Here is a 16,364-nt window from a genome sequence, read left to right as displayed (position 1 = left end):
GTGGAGTACCAACACAGAGGCTGTGTACAAGAAGGGCCAGAGTTGCTTCTACTTCCTGAGGAGACTGAGGCCCTTTGGAGTGTGCTGACCTCTCCTTCACATTTTCTACCAGTCTGTTGTCGCCAGTACAATCTTCTATGCGATGGTGTGCTGGGGCAATGGCGTCAACACGGGTGATGCCAACAGGCTCAACAAACTGATTAGAAAGGCTGGCTCTGTTATAGGAATCAAACTGGACACACGGGAGATTGTGGTAGAACAAAGGACCCTATGGAAAATCCTGGCAATTCTAGATAATGTTTCTCACCCCCTGCATGCCTCCTTGACTGAACAGAGGAGCAGTTCTAGTAATAGACTAAGACAACTGTGCTGCTCCAAAAAAGTGCTATATGAGGTCATTCTTACCCTCAGCCATTAGGCTCTATGAAGAGTCAACGTACAGCCGGGGAAGTGATGACCCTCTCCTGTTAGACTGTTTGAGGTAACTTATTTTTTATTCTTTCTACTTCTCTTCTGATATTTATATCTATGCACTTTTATTGCTACTGTGACACTGTAATTTCCTTTGGGATCAATAAAGCATCTATCTCTATATATAAATAAGTAATAAATAATATTGATAACATGAGTTGTAGGGTCCTACAGGTTGTGGAACTGTTCCTGGACCTGGTGACGTGAGACGAATCAAAGGGGGCGGAGGGGCGGGGCATAGGTGAGTGATTGATCGGAATGGGGCGGGGCCTCTGGCGATGACGAAAAGATCAGGGGTGGGGGCTCAAGCAGTGACTTTGTGGGCCCTTTACCGGGGGCGGGGTTTCAGGCAACGACGGGCGGAGCTTCAGACGGTGACGGGGTGGGCCGTGGCAGGGTCCGGGGGCGGAGCTTCAGACGGTGACGGGGTGGGCCGGGCCGGGGCTGGGGGCGGGCCTTCAGCCGATGACGGGGTGGGCCGGGCCGTAGCTGGAGCCGGAGCCGGAGCCGGAGCCGCAGCCGCAGCCGGAGCGGTTGTGAGGCAGACCCTTCAGCGGAGACACCGGGAGCGGCACTGGGCGCGGATGGAGCTGGAAAATATTGTGGCCAACACAGTGCTGCTGAAGGCCAGAGAAGGTACGGAGCTGGCTCGCATCTGCCGCCCGGGGTTTGCGTGGCGGCAGCCGGCGGATGGAGACCGAGCCCCGAGGGGGGTAGGGAAGGATCCGCAATCCACTCCCCGACCCCCGGCATCCTTCCTCGGGACCCTGGTCTGGACAGAAGCGGCAAGGCCGCAAGAAGATTCCCCCCTTCCTTTCACCGAGTCCTCCGCCCGATCGGCCTCTCCCCTGTTCCCGCGGCCGGGGGAAGCGGTGCTGATATTGGCTCCCTTCTCCCCTTTTCCCTCCCCTCTCCTCCGGCCCCCGCACTCTCCCTTCCCCTCCCCACCCAACCTCAGCTCCCCTCTATTCTCCCGCACTCTGAGCACCCCCTCCCCAATCGCACCTCGCTCCCTCCATCTCCCCCCCACACACCTTTGCAACCCCGTCCCTTCTCCAGCTCCATCTCTATTGTGTGTTATTTTCCCCTCTCACCACCCTCACGTTTAATCGGTACCTTTCTCTTGAATACACCTTCACCCTGACCCATCTGGTCCTTATAGTTCATCCGTTTTCCCCGTTCGTTCCTGAGTTGGACCTGCTAACTGACTGCTTTATAATTCTTCAAATCTGTCGCTGTTAGGTGGAGACCTGTGTAGTTCGCAGTTTTTCATTTTGAGTTTTCAAATACTTAGCCCATCTTCATTCCCTCCTTTTTTCCGTCCTCCTTATTTAAAATTAAAATTGTTTGAGTGGTTGCTAATAGAACCAAGAGACTAGAGAATGTAAGATGACATATAATCAGCCCTATTCGATATATTCAACAGTCTTCTGGTGAACTCTTGGGTAATTAAGAGATGTGGCTTATTTCTTTCTTGGCTAACAGATGTTGGTAACACTGTTGCTGGTGACTCCAGCTACAGATCTGAGTATATTTTCCAAGTTGATGTTACTTAAGTAGTATTGAGAGAGACAGTTTGTGGTGGTGCCTCTTGAACTGAAGATGCAATTGTGAGAAATGAAGTCCTAGAGCTCCACAGTGCAGAAACAGAGCCTTTGGCCTGTCTCGTCCATGCTGAGCTGTTACTCTACCTAGTCCCATTGACACGACCTGGACCACAGCCTTCCATGCTCATCCCAGCCTTGGTACTCAACCAGACTTCTTTTAGATGTTGAAATTGAATCCACATCCACCACTTCTGCTGGCAGCTTGTTCCACACACTCACCACCTTCTGAGCGAAGAGGCTCTCCTTTAGATTCCCTTTAAATAGTTCACCTTTCACCCTTAACCAGTGACCTTTAGTTCTAGTCTCACCCAGTCTCAGTGGGGGCAAAGGTCTGCCTTTGATTACCCTATCTATAACTCTCATAATTTTGTATACTTCTATCAAATCCCTCCTCGTTTTCCTACGCTCCAGGGAACAAAGTCCTAATTTATTCAACCTTTCCATATAACTCAGGTCAAGTCCTGGCAACGCCCTTGTAGATTTTCTCTGTATTCATAAAATCTTATTGATATCTTTCCTGTAGGTAGGTGACTAGAACTGCACATAGTACCCCAAATATAGCTTCACCAATGTCTTATAAAATTTCAACATAACATCCTGTTTCTCAAAAGAAACACATCCTGGTTTGGTCAGTCATTGCTTGCAACGTTTGTTTTATAGTGTAAAGGCTTGGAGACAAAGTTAGTTGTACCTTCAAGTTTGTGTTGATTTTGCTGAGCTTTTGGTCAGAATGCTGACCATGATTTGTATCCTGGTGTAGGGTTGGCATTTTTATACCCAGCACTGTCTTGTGACATTGTGTGGCCTTACTTTGCTGTGATCGGTTTGCTTATCTTTGTGATTATGTTCCTGTACATAAGATGGGTCGTAGGGCAATCGTGCTGTAATTTCAGCTTTCAGAGATAATTACGGCAGTCGGCAACTGCTAAATGGGCAGTCTAATGTTTGGTGTGCAGGAGAGGATCAAAACCAAAGAGGGGCACCCAAAGTGTAGTGAATCTGTGGAATTTGTTGCCACAGATTTCACCTGTTGTCTGTCAAATATGGAAGTGTCCAAAACCAAAATGGAGAATCCAGCAGAGGGTTCTGCACTCCGAGATTGTAACTGTTACAGTACAGGAACAGGCCCCTCGGCCCACAACGTTGTGCTGAACCAATTAACAATCAAATGACCAACTAGCCTTAACCTTTCTGCCTATACAATGCCCATATCCTTGCATTTTCCTCACATTCAGATGCCTATCTAAACATCTCTTACAAGTATCTAATGTATCTGCCTCTACCATCACACCATCACTTTGTAAAAAAAAATGCCCCTCTCATCTCCTTGAAAATTAACCCAGCTCACCTTAAATGCACATCCTCTGGTATTAGGCATTTCAACCCGTGGAAGAAGATACTATCTGTCTTCTGAACCTTTATCAGATCTTCCCTTAGCTTTTGCTGCTTCAGAGAAAACAACCCAAGTTTGATTAGCATCTTGTATAGCACATGCCCTCTTATCCAGGTAGCATCCTCTCAAAAGTCTCAAAATCCTTCCTACAGAGAAGTGATCAGAACTGCGTGCAGTCTCTACTTCTGAATACATTTGTATTCTGTTTTCATCACCAGGTCACTGGGCAGTGTTCCTCTAGTTCCCCGAGCCCAAGGCTCTGCAAGTTCCTCTTTAGACTCTTCCTTCTCTCTGCTGCTCCGGAGAAAACAACCCAAGTTTGTCCAACCTCTTGATCCAGGCAGCGTCCTCTTGTTTGCCGCAGCTGAGGTGACTAATGTAGTTATTTATTGGCTGTGGGTGTTAACTGAATTTGGCCTCTTGACCCATTAAGTGTGCTCCACTACTCATGGCTAATTTTATTTTTAAAACCCTCTTCTCCCAGCCTCTCCTCGTCCCTTTTAACTCCCTTGCCAATCGAGAACCTGTCAACCACTGCTTTAAATATACCCAATGACTTGCCCTCCACAGCCATTTGTGGCAACAAATTTCTACAGATTTACTAGCTTCTGGCTAAAGAAATTCCCTCTCACCTCATTTTTAAAGGAGCGTCCCTTTATTCTGAGACTGTGCCCTTAGATCCTAGACTCTTCTAGTGGAAAAATCTCTTAAGTCCACTTTCTGTTTCCGGTAGGCATCAGTATTTCTACCCAATCCCGCCCCCCCCAAGTCATTCTGAACTCCATTGAGCACAGTTCTGAATCAGAATCATGTTTAATATAAAAGGCAGAGGTCATGAGATTTGTTGTTTTGAGGTAGCAGTACAGTACAATATATGACATCTATATTACCATTGGAAATAAAAATGTGTTGGTATGTATCCGTGCAGTGTTTATGTAAATATGAATTAAATAAGTAGGGAAAAAACAGGGAGAGAATGTACAAGCGTTCATTAAAGGCATCCATTAGTCTTGTGAGACCATGGACCTGAGCCTGGAAAGTCTTCACTCTCCAGGGCGCAGGCCTGGGCAAGGTTGTATGGAAGACTAGCAGTTGCCCATGCTGCAAATCTCCCCTCTCCACGACACCAATGTTGTCCAAGGGAAGGGCATTAGAACCCACACAGCTTGGCACCGGTGTCGTCACAGAGCAATGTGTGATTAAGTGCCTTGCTCAAGGACACAACACATGTTGCCTCAGCTGGGGCTCAAACTCATGACCTTCAGGTCGCTAGTCCAATGCCTTAACCACTTGGCCATGTGCGCACAGCGTTCATTATCCATTCAGAAATCTGAAGGTAGAGGGGAAGAAGGTGTCCCTAGAACATTGAGTGTGGGTCTTCAGACACTGCTCCCTCCCCCCTAATGGTAGCAATGAGAAGAGGACATGCCCTGATATTGAGGATTTCTAATGATGGATGCCACCGTCTTGATGCATTGCCTTTTGAAGATGTCCCTTGAGGCTTGTGCCCACGATGGAGCTGTCTGAGTCTACAACCCTCTGCAGCTTTTTCTGATCCTGTGCAGTGACCCTTCATACCAGACGGTGATGCAGCCAGTCAGAATGCTCTCCATGGTACATCTGTAGAAATTTGCTAGAGGCTTTGGTGACACACCAAGTCCCCTCAAACTCCTCATGAAATTTTGCAGCTGTTTTGCCTCCTTTGCTGTTTCATCAATATGTTGAGCCCAGGTTAGATCTTCTGAGCTCCACTGAGTACAGTTCCAGAGGCATTAAACACTCCTTGTACGTTAAACCTTTAATCCCTGGGACCATTCATGTGAGTGTTCTCGTGTCACTGGTGGTGTGTTGCTGCTTTGCACTGCTGCGTGCTAGAGATGTTTCCACTTTGCTCTCTGGAATTCCAGCATTTAGACCGGGGGTTCCCATCATTTTCATGCCATGGACCTCTGCCATTAATCCATGGTTCCATGGACTCCAGGTTGGAAAGTCCTGATTTAGACCCAGTGACACTGAAGAAACAGTGATGCATTTCCAAGTCAGGACTGTACACGGTCAGTGCTTACAAAGGCGTGCGTTTAAAATCTGATCTCTAGGTCATTTTAGATTCCTGCACTGAAGTGGAGGGGGCCACTTGGTAGTGTAGCGCTTTTACAGTGCTGGAGACACGGTTTCAATTTCTGCCGCTGTACCCTATCCTTGTGACTGGGTGGGTTTCTTCTGGGTGCTCTGGTTGACTCCAACATTCCAAAGGTCTATGGGTTGGTAAGTTCCAGGCATGCTACATTGGCGCCGGAAACACGGTAACACTTGAGGGTTGTGTTGCTTGTTGAAACTGTAATGTTTCGATATACATGTGACAAAGCTAATATAATTTAAAGAAGTGTATAAAATCATAGCCACACTGGACAGAATGGGCTCTTTGGCCCATCAGGTCTGCACCAGATGTTGAGTGTCCTCAATGGGAGGCAAAGGATGCTAGTGGATGGTTGTGTTTTTTTCAGACTAGTGGCCTTTAAGCAATGGTGTGCCACAAGGATCGGTTCTCGGTGCCCTGTTGCTTGTCGTGTATATTAATGATTTGAATGAAAGTGTAGGTGGTATGATTAGAAAGTTTGCATATTACTCCAAACTTGTTCGGTAGTGTTCAGTATAGGAAAGTTACCTAAAATTTAACAAGATAGAGATCGATTGGGAAAGTGGGCAAAGGATACAACAGGTAGAATTTGACTCAGTTGCATGTGAGATAATGCATTTTGTGAAGTTAAACCATGCCTGGATGTGTACAGTGGGGAACAGGTCACTGTGCTTTCCAGAATAGAAAGACCGAGCAGAATGCAGACCAGTACAGGCCCTTTGGCCAATGATGTTGTGCTGACCTTATAACCTGCTCAGAAGTTCACGGTACATTGATTTTCGAAGTACGTACAGTATGACGTGCAATGAGCTCAAATAGTTGGCATGGGCGAGTTGGCTTTTGAACCAAACAGCTGAAATCAGACTTGGAGCTCATGGTCTAATGAGCAGCAGTGAATCCGGTTCTCCACACTGTTCCCTGCGTGGAGTTGGTCCATTTTCAGGGATGGGCTTGCTTCCGATTGGACTGGTTTGTTGCCCACTTCCACTGCAGAGGAGGTAGTAGTTGCTGTAGTCCTGATCGAAACGGTGCTGAGAGTTCTAAAACAATGGTCAGTCAGGAATGATTTGAATCTTGTGCCTTAGTTGAAATGCTGCCTAGATTTTCCTGTTGATGTTGAGGGGATGTTGCCTGTCCTATTGCCATTGCTCTGTACAGATCTGCTTTTTAGCTGGAAGAGGCAAGGGGCTGGAGAAGAAAGAATCTGATAGCAGAAGGCAGTAGATCACGAAATAAAGGGAAGGGGGGTTGAGGGCAGGAGAGAGAGGAAAGATAAAAGAGTAGAGGGGCTGGACAAGAAAGGGGGGAAGATACCATTTGTGCTCAAAATCTTTTCCTCAGAAGTCCAGCATACATATTGTGCTGCCTTAAACCTATTTGTTGCAGGACCGAGTAAGACCAGCCAGTTTATTCCCCAGAAGAACCTGAAAGGACCAGTTGACAGTCTAGTGCTCCTTTTTTTGGGTCAATGGTCAAAATTTCAGGTTTATTCCAGGTCAGAGTTTAACATCCCATTGTTCATATTACAGTGATGTTGTCAATACACAGTTATCATAACAGTTCTGTACTTAATTAGTTGATTTAACTGGAAGCTACATCACTATACAATATTGCCTTAACCTAATTAAATACAGAATTATTATGGAACTGGATGCTCTTTGTCCTAGCAAAGCATTGTGAAGGTGTGCAATTGAGAATGAAAACACCAGCAGACCTTTAACTGCAACCTGATAACATCCAACTGTCCATAAGTTTATATGATATAGGAGCAGACTCGGGATATTCAGCCCAATGAGGATGCTCCACCATTCCAACATGACTAATTTATTATCCCTCTCAACTCCAGTCTCCTTCCTTCTCCCCGTAACTTTTGATGCCCTTACTAATCAAGAACCTTTCAACCTTTGCTTTAAATATACCCAATGATTTAGCCTCCACAACCACCTGTGGCAATGAGTTCCACAGATTCACCACCCTCTGGCTCAAGAAATTCCTCTTCATCTCTGCTTTAAAGGGACGTCCTTGTATTCTGAGGTTGTGTCCTCTGGTCCTAGACTCACCCTCTGTAGAAAACATCCTCACCATGTCCTTTCAACATTCAATTAGATTCCTCCCCTCATTCTGGCCAGAGCTATCAAATGGTCCTCATATGTTACCCATTTCACTCTTGGGGTTATTTTCATAAACCTTCTCTGGACCCTCTCCAATCTCAGCACGTCCTTTGTTAGGTAACGGGCCCAATACTGCTCGCAATATTCCAAGTATGGTCTGACCAATGCCTTATCAATGCCTTCAGCATTACATTCTTGCTTAGTCACTGTCAGCTGTGGGTACGCTGGCAAGTTTGTTGGATCTAGTGCCATCCCATACACCTAAGCATCATTGCCCAGTGCAGCATTCAGGACCTACCCCACAGTTGGTGCCATATCTTGGATGACCTTATTGTAAACTACCGAAAGTTGAAAGCTTCGATGGATGGATGGGCAGAGGATATTCCCAGTAGTGAGGGAGTCTAGGACCAGAGGGTACAGTCTCAGAACAGAAAGACATGATGAACAGTGATGAGGAGGAATTTCTTCAGCTGGAACGTGGTGAATCTGTGAAATTCATTGTCACTGATGGATGTGGAGGCCAAGTTGTTGGGTACAGTATATATAGAGTGGAGTTTAATAGGTTCTTGATTAGTCAGGGTGTCAGAGGTTATGAGGAGAAGACAAGAAATTGACACCGAGAGGAAAAATAAATCAACCTTGATCAAATGGCTGAGCAGACGCAAGGAACCAAATGGTCTAATTCTGCTCCTGTGCCTTAGAGACTTGCTTAGTCTTCATCTTCAGCTCTCTCAGATGAGTATGAAAGAGCTCATGCAATACTTCTAGGGAGTTTTTCAGTGTGTACCGGCCATTATTCTTTTCCCTTTAACAATTGCTAAAACTGATTATCTGGTGATTATCATTTTACTGTTCATGGGAACTTAGTGTGAGCAAATTGGCTGCTTTTCAACATGAACTTCAATTCAGAGGTATGTCTTTGTTTGCAAGCTATTGCGAGGCAGTATTAGGCATCCGTTAGTCTCGTGAAACCATGGATTTGCGCCTTGGAAAGTTTCCAGGGTGCAGGCCTGGGCAAGGTTGTATGGAGACTGGCAGTTGCCCATGCTGCAAGTCTCCTCTCTCCACACCACCGATGTTGTCCAAGGGAAGGGCACTAGGGCCGATATAGCTTGGCACCAGTGTCGTCGCAGAACATGTGTGGTTAAGTGCCTTGCTCAAGGACACAACACACTGCCTCAGCTGAGGCTCGAACTAGCAATCACTAGACCGACACCTTAACCACTTGGCCACGTGCCAACTGTGAGGCAGTATTTGGAGTAAGATACGATACAAATAAAACTCTTTCATGCTTGTAGAAAACACATTCATTCAGTAGCTACTGACAACATGTATAAAGTTGGGCTGTGGAACAGGAAGTGTACAATCGGTGAATCAAGGACTTAGAGAAGGCAGGTTTATTTTTTGGGTGTGAAACAATTGGGTAAACAGATAAGATAAAATCCTGTCAGGAAAGCCTAAAGGAATGGGAGAACTTTTAAATGCCACCCACTCAAATGTTTGAGAAAATGTCGAGTTGAATACTCGGGTTTACTTCAGACTGGTTGTAGTGCTGGATGGAAGATTGCATAGGAATGATAGGCCAAATGGCGAACTTTATTCTATTTTAAGCCATATGACAATCTGTGCTTGCCCCTTTTTAAAATAATGACCCATGTTCTAAAGTTCTTTTAGCTGATAGTTGCAACGTTATAGATAAAGACTGTCATGTATGTATTGTCTCTTGTGTGTAGCTCTTTACGGAAGGACAGCTGCCTCGCATGCAGACAAAAAAAGTTTCCGATATTCTGAGATTTATGTGATTATTGGACTATACTTTATACTGGTTTCCTTCATTTTCTTGGTGTTTTCTTTCTTGTGGCTGATTGGCGGGTGAGTGATCTGATAATTTTTTTATGTGTAAGAGTGTGGTTGGGGGTTTGGTGCTACTGTTGCTGTTGTTTTCTGTGAGTGAGGGGGTCGAGAACTGTTATTGACACTTGTTTTTTGCGTATGAGGGGGTTGGGGATTGTTACTGTCGTTTTTTGCTGTTGGGAGAGGGAATCTTTGGGGTCTGAGTTTTGTTTCTTTTATCGTGTTGGGGAGAGCTTTTGTCTGTCTTTCATCAACACCCATGGTCCTTCTGTATTTAGTGGCTCTCTGGTGAAGACAAATGTCAGAGTTGTATTGTACATACATGCTTTGACAATAAATTGAACTTTTGAAACCTCAGGTATCCTGATCAATATACACTGTACATAGCTGCGGCAGCATTATATGAACAGAACTTATGGCCATGATCAGATTTTGTGGAAATTTAATTTTACAATAGTGACTGCATTCCAGAAGGATTATACTGATTGGTCATCCTAAAGCTGTAGAAATGCAAAATATTCTTTGAAAGGTTTTACATCCGATGAAATAGTTCAGATTCAAATGTCACATATATATTGAAGCATATAGTGAAGCATGTTGCTTGCGTTAACGACCAACACACCCCAGGGTTTGCTGACGGCAGCCCACAAGCGTCACCACACATTCTGCTGCCCACAACCCTTACTAACCGAGACGCTGGCCTGTCCTTAGACCATGACCCGACTCCCTAACTCCCCTCTCTGTCCCCAAAACCATCTCTACAAACCTAAAAAAAAACTATTAAGTCTGAACGGAGACCTCAACGAGACTTAGATTTTTCTTAGATTCTGAAATGTCTTCAGGATTGCAGTTCCAGTTAACCACTGCCCCCATCCCCCTCTGGCAAACTGGATGCTGTTGGAGATTCCCTGTTGGGGGCTAGAAATTTGAAACCTCAAGGGTAGTCTGCTCCTGATTATCTAGTAATAAATGTTTACAGAGTAGCACTGATTCTGATTTGGCAGGAAATCCAATCCCAAGCTGAGGCCTTGAGTTACCTCTCGGACATTCAGTTTATTATCAGGCCCTCTATCCACCCTTTGGTTCCTGGAATCTGAGTTCCAGCTGTTGTAAATGCTGTGGTGTTTACAGTGGCCATTAAATCTAATGGTTCAGTTCACTGGAGGCTTGGGCCAGGAGGCAGAGGACAGCCTGCGTGTGGAATGGGGATTGCTTTGTTACTGTTGTCCTGTTCTTGCTGTTATTTAAGTTGGTCTGCTGAACATTGTGGGCACTCTATTTTAGCGCCGGAATGTGTGGCGACACTTGCTGCCTGCCTCTTGGGTTGGGTTGGTTGTTAACACAAATTACACGTTTCATTGTATGTTTTGGTGTACTGGTGATCCAAAGCAACACACACAAAATGCTGGAGGAACTCAGCAGGCCAGGCAGCATCTATGGAGAAGAATAAACAGTTGCCGTGTCAGGCTGAGACCCTTCTTCAGGACCAGAAAGGAAGAGGAGAACTCAATATAAGAACGTGGAGGGAGGGGATGAAGAAGTACAAGGTGGCAGGTGATAGGTGAAACTGGGAAGTAGAACTGGGAGGTTGATTTGGGAAAGAGATAAAGGGTCGAAGAAGGGGGAATCTGATAGGAGAGGATAGAAGACCGCGGAATAAATGGAAGGGGAGGAGCATCAGAGGGAAGTGATGGGCAGATAAGGTGAAAGAGTTACACACATCAAAGTCGCTGGTGAACGCAGCAGGCCAGGCAGCATCTCTCGGAAGAGGTACAGTCGACGTTTCGGGCCGAGACCCTTCATCAGGACCAACTGAAGGAAGAGCTAGTAAGAGCTAGTGAGAGAGTTATTTTTTGTCTTTTGTTTCTGAACGTTGTTGCAGAGCTTGATACGCGTTGCTAATGAGATATATGGTGTGTTCACCTTTGTTATTTGAGGGATTGAGTTTGAGCTGCTAGGCTGCCTAAGACTTTTGCACAGTACGTGTATTTGTCAACGTCGAGTAGAGAGTGAGTTTGTAAATCTGGCGGGAGCAAAGGATGTTGGCAATGGCGAGGGTAGAGTGCTGCGGGAGGGGTGTGAGACAGGTGGCAGAGGAGGAGGGGCAGTGGGTGGCACGAGTGCAGGCACCTAGTCCTGAGATACCAGGGAAGGCCATTTGATTCCAAACAATTGATCAATACAGAATGTCTCTCTGGTGCTGCCGGCTCCCTCCCCGATTCCCGACCACGATTCCCCTCTCCCTGCCCACTTCCCACTCTCAGTCAACAATAGACACCCCTATCAGAATCAGGTTTATCATCACTCACATGTATGAGTTTTTTTGTGGCATCAGTATAGTCCAATACATAATACAGTCCTAGTTATATATGTGTGCTTAAGACTTTTGCACAGTACTGTACAATAGATGTGAGGCTTGGATCAAGTGGACAGCTAGAGACTTTTTTCCCCTATGGCAGAAATGGCTAATATGAAGATGCATGATTTTAAGGTGATTGGAAAAAATTATAGGGGGACGTTGGAGGTAAGATTTTATTTACATAGAGTGTGGCCAGGTGGAACGTGCTTCCAAAGGTGGTAGTGGAGGGACGTTTAGGAGACTCTTAGGAATTTGTGTGAAAGAAAAATGGAGGGCTACATGGGAAGGGAAGGGTTTGATTGATCTTGTACTAGGTTAAAAGGTCAGCTCAACATTGTGGGCCAAAGGGTCTGTACTGTGCTGTAGTGTTCTGCGTTCTATAAGCAGTTATTTCCAGCCCTTGCCAGAACTGATTGCGATTTCAAGTTCTAACAAAGGTTCACAGATCTGAAATGCTACCATTTTGCTTTGCGCAAATTCTGACTGATGAGTTTTCCCAGTTTCCTCCTCTTATTTCATATTTTTAGCGGACACAGTTTTGCTTAGTTTTCATTGTTCTCCCCACCTAGTTTTCCAGCCCTCTGTGATACAAGATTCACCTCTTGATTGTATTTTGAGCCAAGTATTCCCCTGGCAGTGCGTCCTCCACCATTGAGTCCACCCAGCCCACTTTATTTATTTCCCTCCTCCCAACGGCTGTGTCAGGACAGTGTTCCTCTAATCGTTCCCACTTCGCAGAGTCCAGAGATCAAGTCTTGTTTGTTTTATTGGAACAAACAAATTACATAGCTTGTTCATTGACAATGCCAAATCCCTCTGTAGCGTTGACTCTCCCTATCTCTGCAGCCCTCTGACATCTTACTGGTTCTTCAGTTTTGGCCTTGTGCACCTTTTGCCCGCATCAGTTGACGTGGCCTTGTGTTGCTCAGTGCCTAAGTGCTGGGATTGCCTCCCTATATCTCGGCGTTGTTCTGTGTGTTACTAATACAGATAAGCAGCACATATCATTTTGTTGAAATGACGTAAGCATCTTGCTACTAATATGAGTTCTGTTTTACTCTCACAAAATAGAAGGTTTTCTTCACTGGGGATCTTTCTAAATTGGATTTTCTTTTTTAAACACAGATGTGATCTGCTTATTTGGGGCACCACTGACTTCATAAATTCCAGGGTTTGACTTCCCAGCTCTTGGCTTTTTTTCAGCTTGATTCACATCAGTGATCCTGGCCTCTGAAATACTCAACCAACACCAACTACTGTTTTAATGCTACCTCTGTCGTGGTTCCAGAGGAGAATTCCACAACTGTAGACTAGTCCTGTTTCTTCTATTCACATTGGAAATTACAGTGAAATGCCTTGTTTGTGTCAAGGATGTGTTGGGGAGGGTAGTCTGCTAGTGTCACCATTGGCAATGTAGCATGCCCGCAGCTTACTAACCCTAACCTGTGCATCTTTGGAAACAGGACCTTCCCATAGAAAACCCACGTGGCCATGGGTGGAATGTACAGGAATTGTTTCCAGTGGTGCTGTAAAGCGTTACGCTAACCATTACACTACCGTGCTGCCTATTTGTTTCTCAGTATGCCTTCAGAACCCTGCTTACTGTGTAGGTATCCCTAATAGACCTCCCAAAGTCACCGTTCCACACTTATCAGCATTAAATTCCATCTGCCTTTGCTCTGCCCTTCACTCTCATTACTTTTTCTAGATATTAATTTATTTAGGGATACAGCGGTCTTCTGGCCCACTGAGCTGCGTCACCGACTGATTTAACCCTAGCCTACTCACAGGAAATTTACAATGACCAATTAACCTACTAACGGTACATCTTTGGACTGTGGTAGGAAACCAGAGCACCCGGGAGAAACCCACGCACACACTGGAAGTATATACAAACTTTCTTACTGAGGACACCAGAATTGAACTCCAGCCACCACTCTGAGTGGTAAGAGCATTGTGCTAACCTGTACAACGTCGACTGCGCCTCTTCCTATAGATGCTGCTTGGCCTGCTGTGTTCACCAGCAACTTTGATGTATGTCACTCCTGTGGCACCCTGGTTTCCTGTAACTTCTCCAGTTTTCAGTTCTACTTGGGGTGATGGTGGCAGGTTGCGGTGACCAACTTTTTCATCTGCCACCTTGTTCTATTCAAAGATGCTGCTAATTCCAATTGGCAATTTTGACATTATAATATAAAGTGGTGATAATCTTAAGAGTAGGTTAAAGGGTCAGCACCTCCCTTTATGAGATCTTGCTGTGCCCCATGTGCGTGTCTGCACTCCGCTAGCTGGGAAGCATTTTGGGAACCTGTGCTGCCCCAGTGTGCGATAATGAACAGATCTGATTTGGTGATGTTGATTTGCAGGGACTAATATTGGCCAGAGGGTGTAACCATTTCCGTCTGTTTGTGACTTTAATACCCATAGGTTGACCCCAGAGCACTTTGGTGGCTCCAGGAAAATAATTCTGACCATAGTCAGCATCCTGCTCGCATGTAATCTCCTCTCACGTCTCCCATGTGTACTGGTGTTTTAGGCAATAGTATTTCGGAATCTTTGTTAAGTGTAGCAGTTACCATAATGCTATTACAGTGCCAGTGCAAACACGAGGAACTTTGCAGATGCTGGAAATTCAGGCAACACGCATCAAAGTTGCTGGTGAACGCTGACTACAGCAACTTTGATACAGTGCCATTGACCTGCTGCCTGTAAGGAGTTTGTACACTCTTCCTGCGACCACATGGATTCTGGTTTCCTCCCACATTCCGAAGACAAATGGGTTAGTAGGTGAGTTGGTCATGTGGTTGTAATAGGCCGTGGACTTATTGGGCCGGAAGGGACTGTTACTGTGCAGTATCTTTAAATAAAAATTAGCTCTGTTTCTGGTGGAAGAGGTGGTGCATGAGAAGGAGGGGGTTGTAGAAGGAGGGTAATCGATGTGAGGATTCAAGGTCACAAGACCTTTTGCATATCTCTATACTTGCTGTGCAACATCTGTGGCTTCATACTAATGAAAATGAAATGTTCCCAGGAGTAATGCCTTGTTTACTGGAAAATAAATGTTCTGGAGCCCACTAGGGAGTTTCATACAGATTGGTATTCCGTGTAGCATTTCTTGACTCTGCACCTTTTGCCAAAGTGGCAGCTTAAACTTATGGGCCAAATCTGTTTTAAATAATTGTAATTGAATCAGATTTCAAAGTACATTTATTATCAAAGTATGTATAAATTGTGCAACCTTTTGAGATTCGTCTGCTTACAGGGTGCCGCTAAACAAGAATCAGAATCAGGTTTATTATCAACAGCCATGTGACGTGAAATTTGTTAACTTAGCAGCAGCAATTCAATGCAATACATAATCTAGCAGAGAAAAATAAATAAAATAAAAATAATAAATAAACAGGTAAATCAATTATGTAAATTGATAGATTAAAAACGTGCAAAAACAGAAATACTGTGTATTAAAAAAAGTGAGGTAGTGTTCACAGGTTCAATGTCCATTTAGGAATCGGATGGCAGAGGGGAAGAAGCTGATCCTGAATCACTGAGTGTGTGCCTTCAGGCTTCTGTATCTCCTACCTGATGGTAACAGTGAGAAAAGGGCATGCCCTGGGTGCTAGAGGTCCTTAATAATGGACGCTGCCTTTCTGAGACACCGCTCCCTATAGATGTCGTGGGTACTTTGTAGGCTAGTACCCAAGATGGAGCTGATTAGATTTACAACCTTCTGCAGCTTCTTTTGGTGCTGTGCAGTAGCCCCTCCATACCAGACAGTGATGCAGCCAAAACCCCAGAGAACCCAATTTTTAAAAAAAAAGCACCCAATGAGCAGCGAGGGGGATAAAAACCATAAATGGTGCAAACAATAAAAGCAAACAACAGAATTCGGAACAAAAGTGAGTCCATAGACTTGGAGCATGCCCACAGCCTCAGGCTCAGTTTATCAGACAGTGGGGCCAATTGTGTGAAGCTTGCAAACATGAAGCCCGGGGCAGGACATAGCTTCAGCACCAATCTGAGCGGCAAGCAGAACGATCAGGCTTTGTGTCCATGGGTATTGGCTCGTTATTTTCAGGTGTATGAACATACAGTGAAAAGTTTGTCTTGTGCACTGTTCATACAGATCAAATTATTACACAGTGCATTGAGCTAGAATAAGGTAAAACTAACAATGCAGAAGAAAGTGTAAAAGCTACTGAGAAGTCAATGCAGATTAACGACAAAGTGCGAGACCACAAAGAGGTAGATTGTGAGGGCAGGAGTTCATTTTATCATGTGAGGTCTGTTCAAGAGTCTGATAAGTGGCATGGACGCTGTCCTTGAGCGTTTGTATCTTCTGCCCAGTGAGAGAGGGGAGCAGAGAGAATGTCAGGGTGGTTGGGCTCTTTGGCTGCTTTACTGAGGCAGTCAGAAACATAAACAGTCTATAGAG

The 16,364-nt window shown here is 45.2% G+C and overlaps 1 protein-coding gene across 1 annotated transcript in view; it reads left to right on the top strand.

Annotated features, from left to right (window-relative positions):
• The first annotated feature begins 950 nt into the window (after positions 1-950).
• Positions 951-16,364, top strand: part of grk4 (G protein-coupled receptor kinase 4) — a 185,187-nt gene continuing 169,773 nt past the window's right edge. The window contains exon 1 of the mRNA XM_063049532.1: positions 951-1,107. Coding sequence (XP_062905602.1) covers positions 1,056-1,107 — 52 coding nt within the window. The 5' untranslated portion in view covers positions 951-1,055. The remainder of the gene's footprint in view (positions 1,108-16,364) is intronic.

This window comes from Mobula hypostoma, chromosome 5, assembly GCF_963921235.1.
Source record: "Mobula hypostoma chromosome 5, sMobHyp1.1, whole genome shotgun sequence".
NCBI lineage: Eukaryota > Metazoa > Chordata > Chondrichthyes > Myliobatiformes > Myliobatidae > Mobula > Mobula hypostoma.
This window is presented reverse-complemented; position numbering and strand designations above follow the sequence as displayed.